This window comes from Nipponia nippon, unplaced genomic scaffold, assembly GCF_047370975.1.
Source record: "Nipponia nippon isolate SJK-2023a ecotype South Korea unplaced genomic scaffold, ASM4737097v1 scaffold_37, whole genome shotgun sequence".
NCBI classification, from domain to species: domain Eukaryota; kingdom Metazoa; phylum Chordata; class Aves; order Pelecaniformes; family Threskiornithidae; genus Nipponia; species Nipponia nippon.
Window position 1 is genome coordinate 2,233,618 of NW_028262355.1, and position 27,266 is coordinate 2,260,883.

General features: G+C 43.4%; 1 protein-coding gene across 9 annotated transcripts in view; it reads left to right on the forward strand.

The window, feature by feature from the left end:
- The window catches only part of WDR7 (WD repeat domain 7), a 151,496-nt gene that overhangs the window by 50,156 nt on the left and 74,074 nt on the right, over nt 1-27,266 (forward strand). For all 9 annotated transcript variants that reach the window (XR_015707919.1, XM_087772849.1, XM_087772850.1 and 6 more), the window contains one exon: nt 6,187-6,300. Coding sequence is in view for 8 of the 9 variants with exons in the window: in XM_087772849.1 (XP_087628975.1) it covers nt 6,187-6,300 (114 nt within the window). In the remaining variant the exon portion in view is untranslated. The remainder of the gene's footprint in view (nt 1-6,186; nt 6,301-27,266) is intronic.

Genomic DNA, 27,266 nt, shown 5'->3' on the forward strand with positions numbered 1-27,266 from the left:
ACTTTAAAGTGGCGTTGAGAATTTGTTGGTAAGACTAAGCTGCTGTTAATTACAGCCTTTAGCCATGTAGCCTTTGCCTTAGGATGGGGATGTTGTTGCACGGTTAGATGTGCAGCCAAGCAGTGGGTAATAAGTGAAAGCATGTTGTATATACATGCCAAAGAGCCTCGATTCGTATTGGTAGATATTTGGGCTATTTTGTATATTAGGATGTATTTCTTAATTGATCTCCTTCTGAGGTCAGTTACGCGCAGTTTGAGGAATACAGCTGTAGTTGCCCTTTACTCTCAGGAGTAGCTGCTATAGCAACTGTTGATGATTACTAATTTCTTTTCTCTGGAGCGATGCTGAATGACCTGGTTGGGTGCAAGGTTACAGACATAATTGTGTTGGTGAAGTGTATATAAACCACTCTGTAGTGCCTGCTGTAGCCGAGTTGACTGCTTCCAAAAAAGGAACTTCTTTTTAACGTACTTGAAAACAACGAGTAATTTGTATTAAATTCAATAATTTATGATTTCTGGTGCTCCTCCTTACTTAAACAATTACATTTGAAGGTTTTAGAGAAGAGTACGCGGTTCTGTTTTACATGCGCATCAGCTGGAAGCATACTATTTTCTTCTGCCTCTGGTGCTTATGTTTGTGCTGGGGTTAGAAGCATGGCATGCATCCTTGTAGCAACAGCCAGGGACTGGCTGGGTTAAGAAACAGCTCGAGTATTTCGTATGTGTTCAATTCAAGTATGCACGCAGCAGTATTTTGGCCTTTATGTTAGTCGTTAGCAAATCAAAGCATAGCAGTTGTTTTAACACTAAATTAGGATGTGCTTACCTGCTAGAATAAGAAAGCTTTAAAACACAGGAAGAAAATCAGCTGAGCATGGCTGAATGAATGACTTGAATGTAAAGGTTCAGCGTTGTGAAAGCACTGGTATTGAAAACCTTTCAAACAGGCCACGACTAGCAAATTGGAATTAATTTTTTTATATTAATGGTCTTGAAAACTATGTGAATTAAGGGTCCAGAGTTTGTGGTTCTCCTGAATGACAGGGCTGAGAAGGTGTTTAATAGTGTTACTGTCTGTATGAATGTACACGGAGATGCTGACGCTCTGAAGGAGGGGGATAATTACCATATCAGAAAGGAGAAACAAAATGAGGAGCTACAAATGTTGCCGTTGTGGGTAAAGAGTAAAGTCTATATATTAGCTATGTTGTAAGACGTGATTAAAAGATGACATGATTTTTAAAGGTCTGGGGAGGAATTGAAGGGGATAAGGATTATTTAGGATGGCCAAAATGGATGCGCTGAACTTCTGAAAATATAGTTTTATGCTAGAAAGGTAAGGAGAAGCAATACGAGAGATAGAGATACTGCTTTGATTCCTTCATCCTCCGCTTCTCCCAATTTTGTCTCTTGATTTAGGGGCGTAAATTATTATCAGCATATTTTTGTGTCCAGCATATGTTACTACTCTGCAATAGTTCTTATATACATGATGTAGAAACAGTGCTTCTCTTGCATGTTAACAGGTTTGTTTTAATTAAAACAAGTGGTAATCGCTAATAGAAGCTTGCTGCTGATATAAGATACTTTGTCGTATGCATTTAATTGGCTCTTGAAGGAGTCACGCGTGTGGTGCTAGCAAACAGCGATGAAATCTTTCCCCGTTTGTATATTCAGTGCTCGGATCCAGTAGCAATTTTGGGACATGACCTTACTCAGACAGATCAAGCGCCTGGCATGTCTCCCAGCGTTCTGATAAAATGTGTTCGGGAGACTTGAAAGACAGGCAGACTTGCACAGGGTTATCTTTTAATAATCTTTTAACTGATGCAAGAGAGATTATTGTCCCCTGGAGGTGGTGGGGTGGAGGAGCAGGGAGAAAGCCAAGCAGATCTTATGTTCTCTTCTGAGGGCCTGCCAGCGCCCCACCGGCTCGCGCTGCGGGGACCCCCTCGGTGGGCCCAGTTCCGCCGTCACTGCGCCGAGCCACTCGCTCACGGCTGCCTGCGCGGCTTCCGCACCACGCGCTTCGCAGGTCGGGCATTGGGAGACGTTAGGCTTCGTTTCACAACGCCTCGTTAGGGGGAACAATAAATCTTTGTTTGATTTGGGCCTTCAAATCCGAAATTGGCACGTCGGCTTGTTTGACCCCACATCAGATGGGAATGGATGTAGAAGTGATGCTGCGAACTAAACCTATGAGAGATGTTGCAGGTGTTGGTATTTTTCAGGCTCCCACAGGGAGGAAAACAGTTAAGCTTTCAAAGCTTCATCTTGTATCTACTGAGATTATGTCATGCGACTGTAAATATTTGCAATGGCCTTGTCTGCTCCTCATTTTCACAGCGTGCGATTGTCTCTGAAATGCTCGGTGGTCCGTGGGGCGCTTGCCACGAGGCCGTGTTTTCAGGTGAAGTTCAAAAGGGGAAAAACACCGCTGCCTTTTTCTACCTGCTTATTTTTAAGAGCAAAGGCTGTCTTCAGTGTCAAATGGATTCTGCAAATTAAATTCTCTTTTTAAAGGGGGTCTTTTGCTGAATATTAGGTTTCTATTTTGTTTCTCTTATTTATTTATTTTCCCTTGGCCGGTGTAATGTTAGCTTAAAACGCTGAAGGCATCGTTTGGGGGCTCTGTGGCGTGGGACACCTGCAAGCCCTCGGTGGTGGGTATGTCTGCCGGGCCCTGGAGCGACAGATATATTTTTAAATATGTGATGTTACTGCAGATAGAAAAATGGCTACTATGGCTTTAATGGAAAGCAAAAGGTTATCTTGCCCCGGCCTTTGTGTGCGCGTGGGATGCGGATGGAGCCGGCAGACAGGCAGCGCGCGGGGCGGCTGGGAGCTGCCCGGGATCGATCGGAGCGGTGTGAAGTGAATTAATGCGAGGCAGGCAGGCTGCCTGTCACGGGCTGCCGGGGTGCGGGCAGCGCTGGTCAGTCTCTGCAGAAATCCGTTTTCAATACATTCTGCCCAGAAATTAAGCACAGACACTTCTCTTGCTTCCCGTATTGCTAAAACCCAGTTCATTCAGGTAAATGTTTGTATCAAATGACTGTTTCTTTTTAAGTGAATATCTTACACGTGGCAGCACAAAGCGGAAGAAATGTAAATAGATGTCCTTAAATTGTGTCGCTCTTTAAACTGCTTCAAGTAATAATCCATGTTATCACTGGAAAGCAGAATAAATATGAAAAGTCCATAATAACGAATATGCTGTTGTCAGTTTTTATGAATGTCTCTCTGGTAGGCTTATATTTCTGTTAGAAAGTTTTATTTGAAGCCAGATTAATTGAGTAAAACTTAATTAAACTTCCATCGATTTAAATGGGAGTCTTCACTGAGTAAGGATAGTTTGATTGGACCCCAAAGACTTTGCTGTTTGTATATGTGGTTGATCATCTTCCTCGTGCAAGGTTTGACTGAAAAGAGCACAAAGTAGTAAGGCAAATAATTTTGTGCTGCAACATTTTAATGTATTAAATGAATAATGAGTTTAGGATGCTGCAGTAAATAGTAAGTTGTAATAATGGTGTAAGTTTCTACTACAAGTATATCTTAATTTTCCAATATTTTCTAATATGTCAACTGGCTTATTTCTAATGCATTCAGGGTTTTATGATCTTTTCACTTCTAAAATGTGTTTCTAAGACATTTTCTGAGAATTATGCAGGAAACACTTGTGTCCAGGAATACACGTTCCTTCTTACTGGATTGTCATTGTGAGGAAACGATAGTTTATTGCCTGACATATTTGCGCGATGGCTATTTTTTTCCCCTTTTGGCTTTATCCATTCAGTGTTTGGGGGGGGGGAATGTTTAATCATTCTGATTAAATAGATTTTTTTACTTACATTTTTATTTGAATTGTATAAAATTGTAATAAACGTTTCTAACTTTTTTATACACTGTACTTAGAATCCCTCATGCAAAGGCACTTATTTCTGTCCATTGCGCTATAACTGGTCTCGCTAAGCTCTTTAGAAAGGTGTAGCACATCTAATACGGAAGATCAGCCTCTTTTCAGCAACTCGGGACTAGAAAACAGGGAAAGAGGTGAGGTAGTAACTCAATTTTGGCCCAGCCTAAACTTACCGTTTAGGGACTGCTTGACCCTTGGCTTCTACCGACTTGGGTGTTCGGCCACCCTGCCTCTGAGATGAAAGCTCGTCGGTCAGAGCCTTCATGCTGCAGGTTTCAGAAGGCATGCAAACTCTTCACCCGTCTCTGCGCGTGGAAAGGAAGCAAAGAATTTTAGACCGTGGAAGTCATATTTAGGCAACAGCTGGATGCTTGCTACGCCTGCAGAGATTAGCAGCTTCTCGCACTGACTGCAATGCAAAATGTAACGCAGCGCTTAAAAAATAACCTCCTCTCTCCCCCTCAACGCACTGGCCGACTCCAGTGGGTACAGACAAATAAACAGCAGTGTTAGAAAATAGTTGGTGCTTGAAGGTGAAGACGAAAAAGGATTTTGGCGAAGTGGTGCTGGAATCCTGGCGTCTGCGTGGAGGCTGGTGGAGAGCCCGCGGGGTGATGCCCCGGGGCTGCAGCAGCTGCACCCCAACAGCGAACTCCTGATTTTCAAAAGTGTCCCGAATAAGGTGCATGCGCAGTCTGTAACGGCGTGCGATCTCTGTGCAGTCATGCCAGCATGCTTAATGAAGTGCTATGCTATTGATTCGGCAGTGTGTTCCAGTCTGCTTGTGTATTTGTTATCGCTGGTTTTTATACGTGTTGACACAACGAGAAGGACGGTCAGAAAGTCATTAAAAGGTACTAGTTTCTTTATAAAAAGGTTATGTCAGAATAAGGTTAGAAATTGCTGTCAGACGATCGCTCTGTTATCTCAAGGTGTAAGTAATTCCTTTGCTGTGGATAGTTAGTATTTAAAAGCACTACTAAAAAAAGTAAAATCTGGAATACTCCTGAGAATGTTGATGTTTCTGAACTGGTTTAAAGGCGACGTAGAGTTAAATGGCTTTCAGGTGTGGATTCACAAACCTTGTTGTACGCAGCCGACAGATTCCCCCCTTGTGATTTATTATGATGCAGTCATCTTTTCATTTATTAATCACCAGTCGTGTTTGGAGAAGACTAGAAAGTTTTTCCATGAGGACTACCGAGAACTGAAGTAGTGCACGTTAATGATTTTATAAAGACGATCTAAAAGCGGAAGAGGAGCAGCAGCAGGTACAGCGGGCAGCTCTCCACCGCCCAGTGCCCAGCCGCCGCTGGCGCTCGCGTTGGTCAGCGAGAGCTGTCTGCCCTCCGCGAGGCGGGGTCATTTACGGAGACTTCGTTTCATGTTGAAACTTGGTTGGTGCCGACAAAGGGCCGTGGTGCTTTTTTTAACGGGGACTTAATGCCCCTGTGGATTGCAAACCTAATGCCACAATCAGTAAAGCAGCAATCTCTTCATATAATAAGATTTTTGATAGTATAAGCTGACATAGAGGATGTATTGGGAGGAAAGAAGTCTTATCAGGGCATCCCTTCAGTCTGCTTTTTAGCTTTCCTAAAGCTCTTCGGGAAGACTATTTGTGAGGCTTAGCAAAACACTTCTTTTGATAATGCCTTGATTGAATTGTGGTAAGGCTCATGTAGGGAATAATTAAAGATTATAAACGAGCAGAGTATAAACTGGTGAATGACAACTTTAACCACGTGGCGCGATGCGGCACGATTTGGTGTTCATTCTGTAATGTCTAATAGCAACTAACAGATGCATCCCAACCCCGCTGACGTGGAAGCAGTCAGCTGAATCAATACGCTCTGAAGGCAGCCTGGAAAAACCGCACTCTTCTTGGCACGAGAGATGAAGTATTGAGAGGGCACGTAAGAGAAGTCCTGCTGGAACTCTGCGTTTTGTGGCTAAATAAGTTGTTAGTGTGTACTATGTGTATCTAATGTTTTTACTGATGCTAGAAGACGGCAGAAAAAGGAGAAAATACAAAAGAGAGATTTACAGTGTGGAAAAGATTTCTAAAGGATAGGTTTGTGAAAAGGCCGCGTTCAGTGAGGAGGGAAACCAGCAAATAGTCGCTCTTTGCTTTATCTATGTTTCATAGAGTTACGTTGCATGGTTCAGAATATCAAAAGATAATTTATTTTTTCTTGATCTAAGGATGTTATCTACCAAAATGACTGACTTTTGTGGGCGTTTGGTTGTTTCTTTCAGCCGGAGTAACCACGGAAGCCATTCAGACTGGTAGCGCAAGCCCAGATTCATTGGGAACAGAAGCAAAGGTTCAGGAAGAAGAGCATGACCTGGTTGATGACGACATCGCGGCAGGTGAGCATTAATATAATGAATATGTTATTTTTTGACGTACTAGGTACTGTGCAGAGGAGATGGAACGCTTTCTGCCAAATAGCACATTTTTCATGAGAAAACAAAATACTGAGGCTGCTTAGGAAGTGTGTGCTATTAGAAATGAAGTTATTCAAAAGTAGAAGAGAGCTGTAGACAAAAACTAAATACCCGCTTAAGTCTAACTACTATAATACTATTGCGTTACTTTTGAATCATTGTCTGTATTTTAATATATGCGTTTTGAGCTTTTAACTCTGCCTGCAACCTACATGTTTAGCTTGTAGCTCTTGAATAAAGGCTTTATATGATCTTTTGTAGTTATCCCTTAAATTATTTACCTTGGTGGAAGATGTGATGTAAGGGTGCTACCATTAGTCTGCTTGATCGAATTTTTTTTTTTTTTTTCAACAAGGAGGTGCCTCTAGTTTGTCGCACACAGGACTCGAGTGCGTTTCAGTTCTACAGTACTCGTAGAGCTGATTACTGTTGCTCTAGTTTATTCTAGACTGGCAGGTAAAGTCAAGAGTTCTAGTCCACCGAGGCATATTCTGAAATGACAGACCATGCAAAAACGTGCATTTAATTATAAGTAGTTATCTTTTGATTCTTTTTTCATGCTTATTTATGCAGTGTCATAAGGAAAATATCTATATGCTCAATATCGATATCCTTGGAAACTGAATGATTACAGTATGCATTTTAGCATAGCACACTGCAGATTACAGAGCGTGAAAGCTATCTTTTTTTTTAATGGAGCTTTATATAGATTTTTGGGAAAGGCTAAAAGAAAACTAGTTATTTCTGTTGACCTGAAGACAGTTAGTATGCCAGATCTAGTTTGGGGTCACGTCTCTGGTTGAAGGTGCCTGAGACAGGATTACTGCTGGCGGAAGAACAGCCTGTCTGGAGTAGGGAGCATTAACACAGGTTGGGGGCAGAAGGCTAACTGGAACTAGCCAAGAGGGAGGGAGGCTGCTGGGAATGCCCTTGGCAGCTAGAGGATGATGCAGGACTTGTCAAGAAACAATGATGAATGGATGGACCCTCGAAAAAACAACAGTAAATTAATGAATGGGCTCGGCATACCCTGAAACAGATTTCCCCAGCATATACATCAGATCAGCGTTTCCTTCGGGAACATATACCGTCTCCGTGGCTCCACATCTGTTAGCGACCTTCTGGTTCTTTTTCTGGAAGCTTTAGCAATAGCAGTATTATAAACAAGCATGTGTTACATCTGGGACGGCGTTCTGCCCCTTCGATGTCGTGTGGTCTTTTCACGGGAAAGAGATTGAAGATGGGATGCTTTAATAGGGGAAGTTCCAAATTATGTGTGGTTTTTTGCTGTGTGCTAGACTGTTAAGTTTTGAGGTTTTCAGAAAGCTATCAGCTATGTTGCTGGAGTCTGATGGGAGTAACAGTTTTATTTACAGAGCAAGTGTTTCTCTTAGTAAAAGCAGTTGAGTTTAAAAAAATATCCTGAGTAAAGACAAAATTTTGGTCTACAATTGAAAACAATTAGTTTTGTGTTGGTAGAACACAAAACCAAAAAGTTTTGAGACAGCTTAACCTTATCTTAAAAAAATGATGCCACTTCTTTCTATAGTGCTCCTACTAAGGCTAATATTTATTGATTGACTGCACGAAGTAATGCTGGTGTGCAGTGGTCAACAGGATTTTTTTTCAGTTCAAATTGAGATTCATCAAATGCTTTCATTCATCCAAATAATTTTTTAAAAGGATCGCTTTCACATCAGTCCTTTTAGAGATTAAAGCATTTTAGCTTAGCTGGCTGAAAAGCACTGAAGCCTGTTTCTGGAAAATACTTCAGCAATACACTACAGTACCTCTTAAGCATTTAAAACCACACACGCAGGAGTTGCTTAGAAAATTGAGTCTGTCTTCAAATGCACTGAAAATACATGCAAGAATAGTCTTCCGATGTAGCAGTAGTATTTATTGCGATTTTTAATGCCTGACAGGCTTTTCTGGATAACGAAAAGTAGAGCAAATGTTTTGCTCTAAATAACTCGCATGTGGACAACAGCATTTTTTCCTAGTGGGGCATAAAATCTACTGGCTTCAGTGGTCAACATTTTGCAATTCGTCATGATGGTAAATTGGCTTTTTCAAATTTTTTTTTTTTTAATTTTGTAATTTGTAATCTATTTGTATTTTCAGTGTAATTTTAGGATCCAAGATAGCATCTAAGTTTTTATCTTAGAAATCCAAATAGGTTTTTCCAATAAATAAAGGAAGAGCAAGATACTTTAAATAAAAAAAAACCAAACAAACAAACAAAAAAAAAAACCCCACGCAACAAAACACCAACAAAGTACTGTTACATATTTGGACATACAAATATTTGTATTTGTTTTAACACAAGTACAGCAGCATCGGTAGGGGTAGTAAAACAAGGGCATGGCTGAGCACATAACAGGGATAAATGGTCAAATGTCACCGAGGCTGTGGAAAAGGCAGCATTGTAGTGCATCGCTGCCTCTGTGGACAGATTTATTTACTTACAAAGAAAATGACAGAGCAGCATAAATAGACTGTCTTTAAAAATCCACCGAGTTGACTGCGTGAAGCTGTTTTGGAAAGGAAGAACTTCAAGGAAGTAACTTTGAGGTTGCAGAGCTCGGAGGCAAAAACTTTGGCAACGTTGCCTTAGTAATGGACGTAAATAACATACTGGGGCGAAATATGAGAGAGAGAGATCTATATTCTGAATGTTGTAGGGATTGCTCTTATACCTAATCAACAGAAGCTTCTAGCAAGTTTAGAATTAATTTAGTTCTAATGAATTCCCAGGGTAACTGTAGCCGTGTCCAGACTTAGGCGAATGTCCTATGGGTGGTGTCCGGTATCGCTGCCTGTAACAGGAGTGCCAGCTTTCGGTTAAGACCTTGTTGCTGATGGTGCCACACAACGAAAGATGCCTCTTGCCATGAAGAGCTGACTCTAGTCTCTGTTCCACTCACTTAGATAGTCCCGCCAACCTCTTCAGCGTTGCACAACGTGGAATTTTGCCATGGCAATCGCATTTTGTAACCATGACCTTATTCACGTTAATATTGACATTGACACTTGCAAAGCACAAACCCATTCCTGGTTCTAATTAAACGCTATTTTATTTTTTTTTTAATATTTTCCCCCTTCCCTGAACTCTGCACGGCATGGACAGCCACCTTGGCTGCAAAGACTATGGAAGTACAGGCTGCCTCGGTTTTGCAGATACAAGGTTTTCAGAAACATGCTGCTCCAGTGACAGAGGTGGAAGCGGACGCGAGCGCTCCGAGTTCTGCTAGAGCGTTTGGCGTAATTCTGGGAGATTTGGAGGAGTTCTGTGTAGGACACCCGGCTCTTGGGGAGAGAGGGCTAGGTGTCCTTGGAATGTCGGTCCGACCGTAGCGAACGGATTTCCTGCCCCTTCATTGGTTCGATTACAAAAGCTGTTGTCTGCTATGAAATAGTACACAGTTTATGGTTTTGCTAAGCTTTGTTTTTAATAGCTGTGTGAAACCGAAGTGTCAGGGGGTGGGAAACTGAAGGCCCAGACTGCTGTGCCTGCTCCCGTGCCTGCTCCTGGGAGGTAACGCTGCCCCGAGGAGCAGCAACGCCGCACTGGCAGCTCGCTTTCGCGGGCTGGCTTGTGAAATGGTAACACTCGGACAGGTGGCCTGACAGGTAGCAAAGCTAAATACCCTCTTCTTGGAGCAATTATTCTGTTTGGGTATTTCTATAAATACAAACAGTAACAGTTACAATTTTCATTCACTTCCACTTGAGCCAACATAAACATTTATCGCTTTAGGACAGAGCATAGTCAATTGCTGTGTCAGGATAGCAGGGAATTGAATTGAAATGCAATTTATTCCTAAGGATCTGTCATTCCAAAAGGCTGGGAGATAGGGGACGTGGACCGCTTTAGCTACAGCGATAAGGGCTTGCTGTTTGGTCCAGTCCGTTTTCTCCTGCACGCCGCCGTGACGCGTCCGTGCGCGGAACGGGAAAAAATAATGTCAGCCTTCCCCTTGTCCCTTGGTGATCCTTGCACAGAGAGAGAAAGAGCTGTTTGGAAATGTCTTGTGGCAGGGTAAGGCCGTAAGCAGATGCTTTAAAAATGCTCTTTGTTTAGCTGTGTAACCAAAAGGCCTCTCAGCCAAGCAGACTCTTGTGCGTTGTACGGACACTTATTTCTGATATGAGAGAGTTCCAGCAGTTACAGTAGTGCGCATACAAAGGCTTATATGGCAAATAAAATCTAGGACTGCTACTGATAAATGTTCGTCAACTTGACAATTTAATCCTTTAAATCTCTTCTGTCAATATTCACGAATTTATTTTTGTGCATAACGCGTAGTATTTTCCTAAGCAATAACTATCCTTTAGCTGGCAAAGTCAGAAGCAAGAAGTATTGCTAGATCAACCCATACTCTAAACTTAAAAGCAGCTCTTTAGTCAGCGGCAGCGGTTCTGTTAAAGATGCAACGGTGTAAGGGCAGGGATTGCGTTCTTGTGATTCGCCTTGCATCTTGCGGCACCGTTCCCGCTGGTGGAACGCATTTCCAGACGTTTTTAACTTCCAGTATTTTCTCGTATTTTGAGCACTTCTTATTTTACCCCCACTGTCCAGACTTTCTCATTTTGGTACAATCTAACTATTCCAAGTAGTTTTAAATTAGTTCCTAGGTGCTGTATTATTTTTCTCTGTGTGTTATGACAATTTTTTACTCAAAGGCTTACACTGTAGCAGAAGAAATGCTTCAACAAACCGCAAACTGAAAGTTGTGGACAGTCAGCTGTTAGGTCATATACTCTGCTTTTTTTCCTTTTGTTAAATTTTTAACAATATATCGAGCTTCTGGACTGCTTTGGTGGTTTCTCTTCATTCTCTTTCTTACTGCTGGAGCTGGATTTCTTTGAAGCGGGAGCGACAGGTGCCGTTGCCCATTGCGTCCCTCCCGTTCCCAGCCAGCCTTCCGCTGAAAATTTGGGGTGGAGTGGAGGTACACAACAAATGAAACCATCTGCCATCGCCAGCAAACGAGCCAGCGGCCCACTGTTCAGCACAATGAGGGTGCCAAAAGAGTCAGTCTCTGGACAAAGTTCCTGCTGGGTTGCTTTTAAGTAGGTTAGACTGAACCTGAGCACCTTCCACAAACCCTGTCACATACATTTTTGTATCTCCAAAGCCCGCCATAGAGAGATCAAAGCAGCTTTTAATTTGTATTTAATCACTCATTGGAAAACCATTTACCATATCATGCACTGACTATTGTGTAGAACACCAGAAAAGTGAGGTTTTATCATCTAAAGCAAACTTCATCCCTTTCAGATGCTAATTACGAAAACAGAGAAAATACACACTGACTCATCTCTGTCGCTTGGTCTTTTCTGTTACAATTAAAAATGGAATGTGAATTCACAGACACGGGTTATTTAACATGTAAAAGTTAATTTTTAATTGAGTTTTTGAGTGTAATAACAGGAATTCTGAAGCACCTTGAGAAATGTGTCTAATAGATCATTGTATACAAAGTTAGTTGAGAATCTAGGTTCCTACAGTTTGTTATTAGCTGTCTACAAGGAAGCGTGAAATTATGGGTAAAATTCTATTCCTTTTTTTTTTTTTTTTTTAAGGAAACGTAATTCATGTAAAAACACGGGGTTTTTTCAACAAAGCTGCATGTGTTTGAAAAGATACGGGCATCTGCCAGTCAAGCAGATGTCACCCCGTAAACGCCATTAGGAGCCCTGCTCTCTGTGAGGGGGTTATGGGCTTGACATCTGTCTGAATGGCATCTGTCAGCGTTGGGAGAGGGCTCCGTGTATTCGTTAAGGAAGTACTAATGCAAGAAAACTGGCTTGCTTGGGGGCTGGTGGGGTGGCTTCTAATTAATGGAGACGCGCAGAGCAGTTGCAGAGTCGAGGGCCGCGCTGAGCCCCGCGGCGCCCGGCGGCAGGGTCCGGCCTCAGCCGGGGCTGCCGCCGAGCCAGATACAGACCGGGCTGGCAGCTTGTGTTTAGTTGTAAAGTTTTATTGATTTAGAAATAACTGACACTTCTACAATGGCTGTAGATTTAAAAACATAAATAAATTTAAAGCACCTTGGCTGAAAAAGCTAGCAAACTTGCATAAAAATTTCAAAATTATTTACTTAAGAAAAGGCAATATACATAGGTTTTAAGCTCTAACTGGGATTGCAGCATTGTAAAATATCTTTGTCCTCCGTGGGAAGCAACATCAGTTTTTCTTCAGCTTGTGAGCCACAGAGCTGAGAACAGAAAAACTCGGACAGCGGGACACGTGCGTTCAGCAGCTGCGCGTCGGCCGGCTGGAAGGAGCCGCTTCCAAAGGACGCGCAGAGCTTTGGCTGCACGTACCCGCCTGCTGCAGGTTTTGCATCGCTGAAGACTAAGAACTAGAGCTGCTCTCCGCGGCCGGCCGGGGCTGCAGGGCACAGCCCGGCCTCCCCAGTCCGCTGAGGGTAACAACCTGGCAGAGCTGCTGGGTCTGGAGGGTGGACGTCTGGTGTGTTGAAGAAGTTTAGCGTTCCCTCCATACCTGTGCATTTACACCGTGAGGTACTAATTTAGAGGCCACAACTTATATCACAGGAGCAAGTAACTTTTCAAACTTAAAAATACTTATCTATCGCGTAGTTCAATGAAATCAGTATATTACCTGAAAGCTGTACTTGGAGATAGTGTGGTCTTGAAGAAAGACTCTGTTAAATACTGACCTCGTTAGTGTAGCATGAGAAACAGTCTTCAACACGCGTTCATCTGCAAATGCTTGCTTTTGTATTTGACAAAGGTAGCTTTTTTCGTTTAGCTTCATATACTTTCTGATATCTGCACTTATTTGATGGTATACAGCTGAATGCTAAGCTTCGCATAGTGTATCTGAGTAGCGTCGGTCCTCACACCGTCCCACTTTGCGCGTGAAAGTGGGAAGTCGGCATCGTTGTGCGTGTTGTACGTCAGTACTTTGTGAAAAGCGATCGGGGACTCTTGTCTGCAATTCTTTTGTTGTTTTGGTGGCAGATGTCTTCTTCCAGCGCTGTGCAGTCTCCCTTTGTGCCACAGTTACTCTGAAAAATCGTATTAACTTGGAAAAAGTTAGTGTTCTCTGTCTCAGAGCAACACTTATACCTTAATTGTGTTCTTCTGGCTGTTCTTCTCTTCTTAGTGACAGCAAGCAGAAACGCTTCAGCGTGATGTTTTCTTTAACTCGCTCAAAGACTTTTGAACAATTATTACAGTCAAAAGCAAATTATTTAGAATAATCTCTTTGGGTGTAGAAGTGGAGTTTTAAAGAGCCGTAGGTTATAAAAGCCATGTGTTACAATGCATTTTTTCTAGTGTTCTTGAGAGTCCTCATGTTTTGGTTTTTAATGCTGTTACATCTCATTTTTGGTTAGCATTGCAACCAAAAGCTTCCTAAGTCTCATACTTTTTGGTTTTTCTTTTTTTCGGTTGTAATAATAGTGTAATGATGTTAAAGTGTGTGGCAGGATTACGCTTACATCTGTACGGTGTTTTCTCTGATCGTCGAGGCCTGTGAGCGTATCAACAGTTTCTGTTCTCTGTCATTGCTGGGCGATGTTTGGGATGCGTCAAGCTTTTGTACCGTTCTCAACCAACTTCTTTACAGCAGTTGTTTTGCTTAAAAAAAAAAAAAAAAGGCTATATTGTCATGTTTTTCTTGCATTTGAAGAATGCCTTCAGAGGCACAGCAAGTCTTTGTGTTTTGGTGCCAGACAGAGGGGTTTTCCTCCCCGCTGGTGCCCTGGCGAGGCGGCGGGCAGGGATGCCCCTTGCGGCACGTGCCGCGGCCCTGGCAAGGAGCGCAGCGGCCCCGAGGCCTTTGGTAAGACGCAGCTACAGCAGGTAACGTCACTCCCGTGCTGGCGTTGGGACGTGCGACAGCGTCGGTACGGCTCCTTCTAACGGCCGGCCTCTCAGAAAGGTGCGCGGTGACAAACCATTGCAACCGTCTCTCCGATTTCCCTTGATCCGCCTCAGTAAGTTTAACCTTGATTGCACGTGCTAAATAGAACAGTGCTGGCAAGGTGTAAGTGTCTTGGGATAAATTAGCTTTAATCATGGACTAAACACTTTAAGGAAGCTGTTTAGCTGTTAACGTGCAAGGTATACGTGGCTTTTAGCAGTATTTGCTTGCCTCAATTAACCATTTGCCTGTGGAAGACGGTTCTTACGGACGTCACCGTAAGAACTACTGGAGTCTATGAATTTCTGTGTGGAAAGTACTTTCCCAGAAGCTTGTGTTGGTTATTCTTACGTGAATCGTTTACTGGATGACCAGTATATTGTTAAATATAATGTAGAACTTCTTTAAGATTTCCTTTAGTCTTGAGAGCAACTTCTGAAATTTGGGAAGGGTTTTTTTTTGTTTGTTTTAAGTTTACTGGGCATCGGTAGTTTGAGATCGCTGTCCTCTGTTCTGTGCAACAAGTGAGCTGTTTTCCATCTGTAATCCAGCAAGTTCACTGCAGAACATGAATTTACTGCATCAACAGCAGTAATAACAATTCTGAAATTGCTGTGTTTATTACTTAGATATCTAAAAGCTATTGCCCTGAGGTTATACTAATTCCTGAGGCAACGAAGTACTGATGTAAAGCAAAGACCTGAAACCTCTGCACTTTTTTAATTTATGGTTTTGGACTCGCTGGTGAAAAATGGTATAGATGTTAAATAATGTTTAAAATGTCAAGCCATAATTTCATTTATAATTACATATAGCTTATTAAAAGAACCAAACATAGGTAGAGTTTACTGTGTGGGTGCAGAAACATCTCTCATAACTCAGAGTTAAACTGCTGGTGCCTTAGGGTCTGCTTGGAGTCGTGAAAGAAGAGATAAGGTCTGCCCAGAGCCGGCGGTCTCCTCACCCCCGGGTGCGTAAGCCTTTCGGGCGTCGTCTGAACGCTCTCTGTAACCCCAGCAGTATGCAGACTGCATTTCTTGGGGTAATCCTTTCAGAGGTCCCCGCTCCACCTGTATAAAACACATTTGCTCTGTGTACTGCTCTTGTGACTTCGATGCCTTATCACCTCCTCTGACCTGTTCTCCTTCTCAAAAGTATCAGGTGCTGTCTCAGCGCTAAGTCCATCTATGTTGGACTTAAGAAGAAAATATTTCTCTGTGTTGAAATCGCAGAGCCAGCCACGGCCATCCAGTAGCACAATAACCTGCTGAGCAGAAATTGTTGACCAGATAATTGTTTGTGATAGTGGGACTGTGGTCTGTACCAGTCTGCGTGGTATGCCAGGATGAGATCAGAAACATTCCCCGTAAAAACCCCATCCTTCACCTTCCTGCCCAAAGAAACTCCGGTGTGGTCACCTGGACGTAGCGAGTAGCTGTTGCATCTCATCTGCCCTAAACATTCATCCTTCTTGCGTGAATCAAAGTGCTCTGCTTCTCTCTCCAGAAAAGCCCCCTGGCCCATCTCTTTTCGTGCCGCGTAATGAGCTGTGCTGCTCGAAGCTAGCAGGAGGTAGCCATACCACCGTGAGACCGTGCCTGCAGGACCGTCCTGGGCTTTGCCTCCCGCGCTCGCTGCGCCGCAGCCTGCGGCCGGCCTCTCCTCTCCCCTTCTCCAGCCCCCCCAAGCCCGAGCAGTTGCTGTAGCGGTGGCCTCTTTCTCCTGAGCTCCAGCTGGACTTTCCTCGTGATATGTGACAGCTTGGTTAAATGCAGATGTGAAATAAGAGATCATAGAACCATAGAATGCCCTGAGTTGGAAGGGACCCACAAGGATCATCGAGTCCAACTCCTGTCCCTGCATAGGACAACCCCAAAAATCACACCATGTGTCTGAGGGCGTTGTCCAAATGCTTCTTGACTGCTGTCAGGCGTGGCGCTGTGACCACCTCCCGGGGCAGCCTGTTCCTCACCCACCTACGATGATGTAGCCATAACATCATTTCCTTACGCGTGGTCTCTTCCAGCGCCGGAAGAGTAAACTTCACACACTTAGTTTTCCTTACTTTTTTTCCATCATTGGCAGATCTTTTTCACTACTTCTCAATAATTTTTGAAGGCTTTTATTAGCTATGCATAATTCTTCAGTTTTCACATGCAAACCACCCTTCTTGACACGGGTTTTGCAGGACCTGATGATAAGAAGAACTTAAAACATGGAGGGGTTTGGCCGAGGTCAATATTAAGTGGACAAGGGAGCCGTTATCACAATATCAGATTGTGACTCTTCCCTGAGGGAGACAGGAGCAATGAAAAACCAAAGCTGTCAGAGGAACCAGGCTGACATTTAGAACAATAAACAGTGGGTACCACTCTGCACCTTCAGGCTCCTGACTGCTGTTCTGAATCTCCTCCCCTGCCTCCTTCCAGTGCCTCGGGGTCCAGGGTTGTCCTTCAGGCACCTGAAACGGTGATGTGAATTCCCCCAGGCTGTCTTGCTCCGTCAGCGCCGTTTGAAGGGGCGGCGAATGCCTGGTTAAAATCTTGCATTATTTAACAAGCGAAGAATTGCAGCTGGTTGGACTAGTCACCTTTGAAAGCATCTTCTTGCAGGTAGCTACAAAAAGAGAAATTGTGTCCGTTCGCTTGTAATAATTCTAGACTTCACTGTTTGATGTGTATGTGTGTGTATATATATGTATGCATTGTCTTAAGAATCCAGCTGGACCCTTTCCATGGTTAACTGTGTATTTTAAGCATAGGATTAGTCACAGCAAAGTTAGAGGATGTTATTCTTAAAATTAAGTAGTTGTATTGATAAAATGGTATTTCCTTAGTTTGTGTTGCAGTTTTTCTAGGTAGATTGATGAAAACAACTTTTACGTTCTGAAGATCCATTCCTGTGGGTGCTATCCGATGTCATTTTCTTCTAAACAAAAGTATTTTTCACGAAGACAGAGGTCTGATATGAAATGTACAGCAGTTTTTTGTACCAAGTTTTAATAGCAGCTGGTTTTATAGCATTTTATAGCAGTTTTCTATACCTTCTTCTGGATAGTCAGGTTTTCAAGCTAGCAGGTTCAAAACATCAGTTATCTGCATAGTATATGAAAAACCTGATGGAAGTTTAACAAAAAAAAAAGCATTATCTCATTGAATTGGAAATTATTTGTTTTCACATTTCAGCTGTAGTGTGGAGAGCTGTAACTATTCAAAAATAAAACCTAATGCAAACATATCGAGACTTGTTAAAAGATTACAATTTCAATAGTACTTTTTGTATGCAAAAACTTTAATTTTACCTACTTACGCAAGAGAGAAGATGATTAAAGTTCATACGTCTCATTCTTTTACCAGTCTTTGCACTTCGATAAATAAATAGATCATCTAAGATTCAATAGGCCAATTGCAGCATATAATAGCTATTCAGAGGCAATTAAACTGCCTTTTTTCATGCCGGCATGTGAGCGTGCCCTTTCACAACCTTCAACTTGATTTGTGGGGATTCAAAATTAACTTAAAAGTCTTGTTTGCTGACAGCTTAAAGCTTAATTGAGTGAAAGCCAAATAGAGTGTGTTCTGTATTCAGCGCCGGCGCCCTCAATAAAGCCGTCTGTAAATCGCGCGTGCTGAAAGGCAGCGCCGGGTCCCTCCCTGCCTGCCCCAGCCCACGGCGTGGCCCTGCCGCGGGGCGGGAGCCGCGCCGCAGCGTCGTGCGTCGCACCTCGCGCCGGCTGGGCCCGGGGGCTCCCTGGCCGCGGCGGAGGCCGTTCGGCTCCTGCAGGGCTGGCGTGGTTCTGGCGCTGCCCTGGAGCATCCTCCCTCCTTGCTGCTGCCTCTCGCTCCCGCGCAAACCGGCACCCGCCTTTGAAAGGGAGGCTCGTTCTGCCAGGTTCTAGCTGTCCTCGGCGATAGTGACTCAGAAAATGAGAATTCAGTCTCGTTGGTTTCGCTATTTGATTGAAATCATCCCACTGAAAGGTAAAGTCTACTACGGTTTGAATAAAATTTTTGACTGTTAAAGAATATCGGTCTAAAGACTCTCTATATTGCTAAACAAGCAACAAATAAATATCAAAAAGTGTGTTTCACAGTATTGGTGGAATCCCTTTCCATCCGTAGGTGCAGGGGGAGATCTGAAATGTGTTTGCGTAGCTATGCTGCCGTAACGGGACACAGCCGGCGTTCCAAGGCTGTACGCGAAGGCTCTGGAGCAGTGCTGAACAGTACCTCCCCGTGCCTTTCCTTGTGGGTTAAGTTGGGGGAAAAATTCCTGGTGAATTGCAACCCTCATCTCCGTCTAAATCCTCTTTGTTAGGCTGCTTTCCTTTTTCCCCGGGTATTTCTATATAGAACAACTTGTTTGGTTGGGGGGTGCTGCTCAGCGCTGCGTATCGTTCCCCCACCGCGGCTCCCAAAGTGCCGGGTTGGGGCCTTCGCAGCTGGAAGCTCTCCCAGCGACGGCCGATGCCAGGCATCGTAGGAGGTGCCTGCAAATAAATATCTGGTGGTGATGCTGCATTACAGAATGTTCTTAAGGATGTATTAAATCATTTCAAATTAAATAATGTCTTTAAGCAGCGGGAATGTATTTTAATCTGTCAAAATCGGAAAGGTCTTAAAAGCAAAATACCTGAAATTGTCAGACAAGATATAATAGATAGGTCAGAAAAATATAATGGCCCCTCACGTGTTTTCTCCTCTAAATTCTTAAAGTTCTGTTCCACATGCAAGTCGAATTTTAATGTGTAAAAGTTAAAGAACATGGGTTCTGATATTGCTCGATTTCTTATTGATTTCTTGGCAAATCATAGCTATCTAATTTCTTCTGCCTTCCTATTGATTTCCAATAGGAACAACATCTTTTCATAAAGCATCAGGAAAGTTGCCATTGGGTTTCAAAATTACTGTAACGTAAAATAGTTTTAAAGTTCCTTTCAATAAAATAATGTTACTTCAGAATGTGAGATCCAGATCTGTACTGGTTTTATTGAAGTCTTACCTATGTCTAGAGAGATCTGAAACAACAAGTTTCTTTAGTTGTCTCTTATTAACAGCTTATTAAATGCGGTTGAAAAAAAAATTTGTTATGTTTACATTTATCTGGCTTTAGTTATGTGCAAATCAGTTATTTCTAATACAAATGTTAAGAATGCAGTCTTCCACTGTTCCGTAATATTTGGTTTCCCCGACGGCATCACAAATTGTGTATCATTTGATGGCAGAGTTATTAGAATGCTCGGAGTCGTGATACATTTAGAAAGCTGCAAGACAGACATCGCTGTAATTTTCCTAAGCTTGCTGGGTGTAGAAACCGTGCTTTTCTACCTAGAGTACGTACTTTTTGCAGCCACCGTTCTAATCTCTGGCAGTTTACTGGAATTTTCTCTTCTGCTGTGCCGTTCCTTTTATGACAGAATATTTCACTGTGCTGCAGCATCTGGGAACACAAAATGGGTGAGGATGCTGCTTCCGTGCAGGGCTGAGAGCAGGGAAATGGTCAAAGACAAAATGGATTCTGCTGTTCAGATGGGGAAATACCAGGCACGCTTTATTCAGTGTGACTGGCTGTTTTTAAAGCACTGAGTTAATGCATCAAAACTTGCCTTGTTAGAAGTGACATTAAAGTGATTATAATCCAAATCTTGAAAAGGTGTGCTGAGCGTTTAAAATGCTTTTAGTTATGACTCATTTATGTAGACAGTAATGAAGAGAAATCCAGATTTCTGGAAATTGCAGCACAAAACCGCACCTAAAAATTGAAGCAGCAAGGTTAGGCGACAATTAACGCTTGCTTAACTGACGCCTCTGGTTTCTGGATGTGGTATGAAACAATCAAATGTCGCTGTGGTAAAATTAATTCTCAAGTTATTAAATACTTCAGGCTATATGACTTACGACGGGATTAGATTAGTTTAAGGTGATGCTTGCTTAGTCGAGCTTGTTGGTGAAAACCCATGCATACTGAAGAGAACAGCTAATTTGTTCGCTCGCTTTTTGAAAGCGAACAGACGTTTTCAGCGCAGAGTTCACAAAGCGTTAGTGGAAAAAGGAACATTTGTTGCTAAGAGAACACAGGTTAACCTCTATGCCTGTGTATTCCAAAAGTAAAATTTATTATTGCTTTACTTCAGGTATTTGCTAACTGTTAAACGTTTTTTGGTTTATTAGTGTGTTACAGACAGACGGTGACTGACAACAGCAACCTCAGTATCTGCAGTTACATAGATGAAATCAGTTTGCTGCTGGTTTCATATAGCCTCGTTATAAAGTAATAATTGGCACCCAGGTCAATGTTTCCTACTGCAAAACAAAGTTGCAGTGAGGCCAGGTAAGAATCTATAATTGTAGAAAGTAATTAATACGTGTCATCTCTCGCTAGCTTTAACCTGAGCGTGTGACGCAGCCTGGGATTTAGGCAGTGTTCTTCAGCTTTTCCAAGGTACAGAACGTTTTTGGTAAATCCTAAGTGCGTGGGTAAGCACAAATAGAGCCGTACTACACATTTGTCTCGTTGCAAGATAAAGCCAGGTAACCAAAACGCTTATTTGTAAAATTTTTAGGGTGTGCTTGGTGCACACGATGGGCCTGGCAGGCTGGGAGGTGTGTGAGCGCTGTGTTCGCGGTGGAGCAGTGGTTTCCAGGTGTGCCGGACCCCGGCAGCGCGTTGTTCAAGAGCGGTGCGCCCATCCCGAAGCGCTCGCGAGCGCGGGGGGGCTGTACTAACGCCTGGTGGATGCCGAGCAAGTTCAGGCGTTGAGCTTTTTAGGAAGAACGAATGATGGCTAATGATTATTTAATGACAGATCTCTGGACTGAAAGGCACTTAGCGCTCGGTGTGTACTGCAAAGCCTATTTCTCAGAGCTTCCGACAGGTTTATTTGGTCTCACCTTGAGTAGAGCAGTGCTGTATTGATTTCATTGGTGTGGATTTAAACACACTATTGGCTTAAAATAGCACCACCTATGCAGAAGAAAATCAGCGTCTTAACCCTTAAGGCTGCCGGTAGCTGCTATGTAATGCTTTGCTTGGAGGCTAACAGATTCCGGCCAGGTTTCGTTATCCTGAAAACTACCATTTTTAATTAACGAATCCATTGCCGTCTTTCAGTAGCGCGCGTTTCAGCGTACCGTGGGGCTAAACTGTGGGGATTTGCACGTGGGTCTGCCCTCCCCGGGTGTCCGACCTCAGGGCGGTGGTGGGGTCAGACCCTCTGCTTTGAGATAGGGTCTTCAATGGAAAGATTTAACAAAGGTGAACTTTTCTTTTTTCTCCAATTTTTGTAAATCTCTTGGTGGCCGCAGCAGTCTTTTCTAAAAATAAGACTCTCTACTCGCCTAATAAATATTATTATTCGCCATGAGAGGTTTTATAATTCTCTTCTCTTTCGAAGTCGCTGCAGCTGGCTACCTGCATGACACCGTGTTACTGGCGTCACACAGGGAATATAGTATCCAAGAGTAAACCAGAAAACGTCCTGCCTTTAATAATACAAAGCGATGCGACTTCCTGATGTTTAATAATTAAACTTGTCTGCTGTGAGATGTCCTATGAAATATTAAAGTTTAAATACTTCCAGTTTTCACAGTAGTAACAATGCTCCGTTATTCCAAAGACTTCGCTGCGGACACGAAAAGAAAATAGCAAGACAGGCATTATCAAATAAATCAGCTCAGCGTGCCAACAGGGAGGAGACCTTTGGGGGAGGAAAAAAGGCAAAACAAACCAACCCACCAAAACCACCCAAACCCCAGCTTTTGTTTTGATTCCAGAGCAGTTCTTTTGCACGTCCTTACCTAAATTTATTTTCAAGCGGTGTTATCAAGTCCTCTTTCTTTATCTAAACATATACATATCTCTCTTTAAAACGCGTGTATCTTATCAGTAAGAATAATAAAAATGTGCAGGAAATTCCCATAAAAGGTCTTGGTTTCTTCTTATGTGACCGTGTTCCCTATCTAATAGTTTGAAAGCAGATATCTTTATAAAACACAGCAAAAGATTTAATTTAAAAATACTAATTGTTATGATACCAAAATACCTGTATTTTTTCTCTTGAGCAAATTTAATTCAAACAGCATGCATTTGAACTACATATAGATAACGCTGTGGTGTAGTTCATTTTTAATCTCTTATAGTTCTGGTCTCAATTACAGGAATAGTAAAGAGATTAATTACAAAATGCGTTATGTCTTAATAAGCAAGCTAGTGTTTGAAATCTGTTAGGTTCTCCATCTCGTATGTGCTTCCTGGAACAGCCCAGTGTGAAGTACTGTGAAAACACCAAACATGAAAATGATAAAAGATGCTTAATAACGGTAGAAGGTAAATATTAGATGTCAGAGTCAGCAATCCCAGATAAGGTCTCTTTAACTTGCCACTGCATTGCCAGATTTCTGGGCTGTGCTCGGCCGCCACATATTGACTGTCGTGGTGGCAGTCAAGTTGGAAGATAGGGTTTGGGGTTTTTTTATGTGGGAGGAAAAAAAAATTAGTTTCACAAAACACGTGAGCTTTCTGTCTGTGCTCGTGTAAATCTGATAAATATATTGAAGACGCTGGAAATGCTGTGGTTTGTAAGAGGTAAGGGAATGTCACTTCAGGAGTGTGTCAGTTTTTCCATCTTTGCAGGTATTTTTTCGCTATTAATGAATAAAAGACTGAAAATAGAAAGAAGCTGCTCCAAAGAAAAAGCTTTATATATTTGCCTTGTTCTTGTAAGCGCTGGGAGAATGAGCGCCTAAGTACAGACTCGACAAAGGCAGCTTGAGCTGGGGCAGCGCGGGCATTTCACCGGCCGTGGGCCCTTCCCCGGTTTTTCCTTATACATTACTTTATCGGAAAAACATTCAGCACTGTCCTGAGCACCTGCAGCGACCGAGGAAGGCGGGAATGCCGCTGTGAGAAGGCCCTGTCTTGGGGCTGGGCCGACGGGGCTTCCCGGGAGAAGTTCCCGAACTTCCCCTTGCCGTCGGCGCTTCCAGGCGGGAACTGCAGCTCCCGAGGCTCCGCACAGCGGGAAGGAGTCTCGGAAAAGGCAGCCTCAGGCACAGAGTTATCGCTCCTTCTGGTGGACCGGATTTTCTCGTGCGTATTGCATTTACGCTCTGATAGGAGGAACAAATAATGTTTCAGAAGTCACGTAGCTTGAATTGCCAGAAGCGTATTTAGCAAAGAGCACTTGTGTGCAAAAGGCCTGCGTCCAAAATCCACGCTGTCTTTTGGGGGTTTTGGGGTGTGGTGGTTTTCTCGGTTCGGTTTTTGTCGCTGTTGCTGTGATGGGAAGGTGCTTAATTTTCTTAAAAGGTGGTTATTCCAAACTAAGCCAAACTGGAGATGAGGAGAGGCTGTACGGAGGCAGGTGATGTTGTGCAGTCCCTGCTGAGAGGCAGGGGAATGGGCCGGGGCACCGCTCGGCTGGGCACTGCGCAGGGGCCGCTGCTGCCCGACCCCAGCACCCCGCGCCGGTGCGGGTCGCAGGGGGGACCCTTCTCTGCGGGGCCAGTGGAGGGAGCTGTGTCTGTAGGAATGGCCACGCTTCAAGCGATCAAAATACTCGTAATAACCTGAGGTTAGTAATGAGTAACCACGGTTTTCATAAGGTCAGGTAAAACAGATTGCTTCCTGGCCTTCTGCGTTTTCCTCGTGGTCGCTTTCTCTTGGTGCTATTTCTTTATCATATTTTTCAGTTCTGATTTATTGCGAACTCTCTGGCTTTATAAGCTTGCTGAAATTAGTTATTATTCTTCTGTATATGATCTTAAAAACTAGAAATGTAGGCAAACCCATCGCATGGCTTTGACTGGTTTAAGAATCCTGAACAATTAAAGGTAAAGACCAGTATCTCTCATAGGCATGTTTAGTGTACAGTTTTCTTAAAGGTTTTTGCTATTTTCTCTCTAGGTCGCAAGCAGAGCGTTATGTAAATTTATTTGCTGTAAGAAAACAGTACAATTGACATGAAGAAATATTTTAAATTATTGACAGCCAAGATGAACGTAAGCAAAATTGCATTTCCCTCCCATAGCTCTTGTGTGTTCTTCTGTAACATCCCATCTGGTACAGAGAAACTATTACCGTCCCGAATGTGAACGGTTTCAGTGGTTGTTGCCCTAAGTTCTGTCTCTGCCACGTTTTGGCGTGTGCTTGCTTCCTCCCTGGCATCTGATGGAAGGACTGTGAGGATTGTCTGAGTTTAACTAACTATATATTTTTTCAGGTCTTGGAGAGAGAGGAAAAGGAAGGATGAATAGAAATCCTTATCCTGACCCACCCAGTTACACATTTCTCCCCTTCATAAATAAACAGAAAATTTGACCTAAGAAATGCAGATTGAGAGACCTGGCAGATAGGAGGGAGAAGTGATGAAGGTTTTCATGGAGTTTAGTTGGCAAGTTTTCATCCGTAGGTAGTGACTTCTGCACTGGCAAATAGGCAGTGACAAAAATCCCGAGGGCTTTGGTTGTCGGTTTTCTTTGTATCCTTAAAATACCAGATTGGCATGCAAGGTCTGAGCTCTCTTCCAAATTTGATACCAAATGTGTTTCTGGTCTTGAGCAAATTATTTTATTCATTTCCAATGTATTAGGTAGTTTCAAAATACAATCCGTTTTGATGGGCTTACCGCTGCCGAAAGCCCGCAGACCCTCGCTGTGGTGTACCTGGCGCTGTGCATCTGCGCTGTATTTGAGCGCAGATGAGGGTTCTCTCTCGGCCGTCGGAGCGATGGCAATGGAAATGGGGCTACCGCAACGCCTTTCCTAGGTTTTTTCACTTTAAAGAATTTTATGCACGTTAAATGCTGTGACTAAATCTCAGTGATCACCCGTATATTTAAATTATCGGACGTAATTGCAGCCCCGTAGTTAACTGTGTCGCGTTGCCGCTCACCGCGCCGTGGCTGGGTGGCTCTCCGTGGCGGTAGCCGTTTGATGGAGCAGGACTGGGGCATGGTTTTTGGCAGACCGGGGCCACTGGAGGCGACCGTTCCACACGCAGAACCACCCCGGCAGCACCACGCGTGCAGACGGTACGTTTGATAGGAATAAATGGGTCTGGCACCTACTTCTGCGGGGCTTTAATTCCTAATACAGTCCGGGAGGACCATCAGTATGCGCCTAATAGCAGATATAAAGTACCTGGTAGCAGTCCATCTCTCATAAAACCGCCTTCAGCCTTAATTCAAATCCATTGATTCCTATTCCAGTTAAACCTGGAGAACTTAATTTGTCTTTTAATCCTTTTATTGTAAGCTAGGATAAAATTAATTTTACCCGAGAACTGTGCAAAGCCAATTAACATGATCTTTAGAGTAAAGTGCTTCAAACTGTTAAATTTATCCTGACCTCATGGCTGCACTCTCTGACTGCTTTTTAAGTGAAGTAATCAATATCTCGCAGCCTTTTAAACAATTTAAACTTCAGAAATATTTTACCTATATTTTAAACACTTCATAAATATGCTTCGTGCTATCTCTAAAGCTGTCTCCTCTAAGCAGTTGTGGATGTTTAATTCTTAAAAACGGAGATATTTTCAAATATTTAATATGGTCATTTTGTCTGAAGAAAACCCAGCTGGGTAAATGCACGGACACGATAGATTTCTCTTTTTGGCGCGTGGATCTGCAAGTGTGTTATTTTTACAACTAAAACGTAGAACGTTTTTGTCCTTTCACCAGCGTAGCTTCTGTTTTCCACATAGAGCTATTTGAGGTTATTAATTTTCTTACCGTGATAGGGTGATCAACCGTCCTGTCAAGAAAATGGATCTCTGTGTCACCCTTTAGCATGATTAAATGGAGGCACGTCGCTGTGAGAAAATACCAAATTTTCATGAGACAAATGAAACTGTAGAAAGGACTACTTTTATAGACATTATTTCATTTTAAATTCTCCCGACTGGCTGTCAGTTTATTTGTAGGAAATCATTGCAATTAATTGTGTGTTTCCGCTAGTAATTTAAAAAAAAAGAAAAAGTAAAGGCAAAAATATTTAAGGGGTTTTTTTCCCCTCTCATCTAGAGGTTTGGGGGAGGAATGTTGCCGGGGGGAGAGTTGGGATTTCGTTGGTTTGGGGGTTTAGTTTGTTGGGTTTTAGTTTCTTGGGTTTGTTTTTTTGAGGTAGAAAATCCTACGCCGCAGCAGCGAGCAGGAGCAAGACCGTCATACGCCAGATTGCTAATGAAAGACTCGGAATATTTCCCACCCTGTTCCGGTTGGAATTTATTGTTTGGTTAACAAAGAGTTATCTCCGCGACATCTGGGTGCTGGAGTCGCGGGGTCAGCAGTAGGAATTAGCTCAGCTGCGAGTCTCCGCCGAGCGCGCAGCAACCGCAGGCCCGCGGCTTTTCCTGCTGGATCCCGTGTTAACTGCAGACAAAACGTGTCGTCGCGCGCCGGCAGCGCTCGCGTCCATCCGTGGGATGAGACGGAGCTCGCGGGTGCCCGCTAGTTCGGTATTTGCTGTTTAAGGTTGAAATGTGAAAGGTCTGTCGAATCAGACCTGTAATTCTAAGGACGCTCTGAAATCCGTCCTTCGGGATCTAATGAAGGGTTAACTTCATATTGCTGTAATCAAATGAAAGGCGGGCGGGGGGAGGGCGCAGCACCGAGTGCCCCCGTGGTTTAATTTCCTACTGGAAGCAGCACATGTGTTCGCTCTTCCTTTCTTCCTCGCCTGGGAGCCGTGGCCGGCGCGGGCGGCGCGGCCGGGGTCAGCGCCTCGCCTATTGATCAGCATCCCGCGGTCCCCTGCTCCAGCATCTGCTCTGCTGCCCGCTCCCCGCGCCTGCTGCAGCGCATTAGAATAGAAATCCATAACCAGAGCTGTGCTCATCCAAGCAGGGGAAGAAACTAAATTAAATGGTATAAAACAATCTTGGATCAGGAGTTTGTGCCAATTCATCTTGATCTAAGATGTCACACCGGGCTCTGTCTGAGCACCTGGGCTAGAGGCGGCCGCAGGGAGCGGGGAGGGAGCCGCCATCA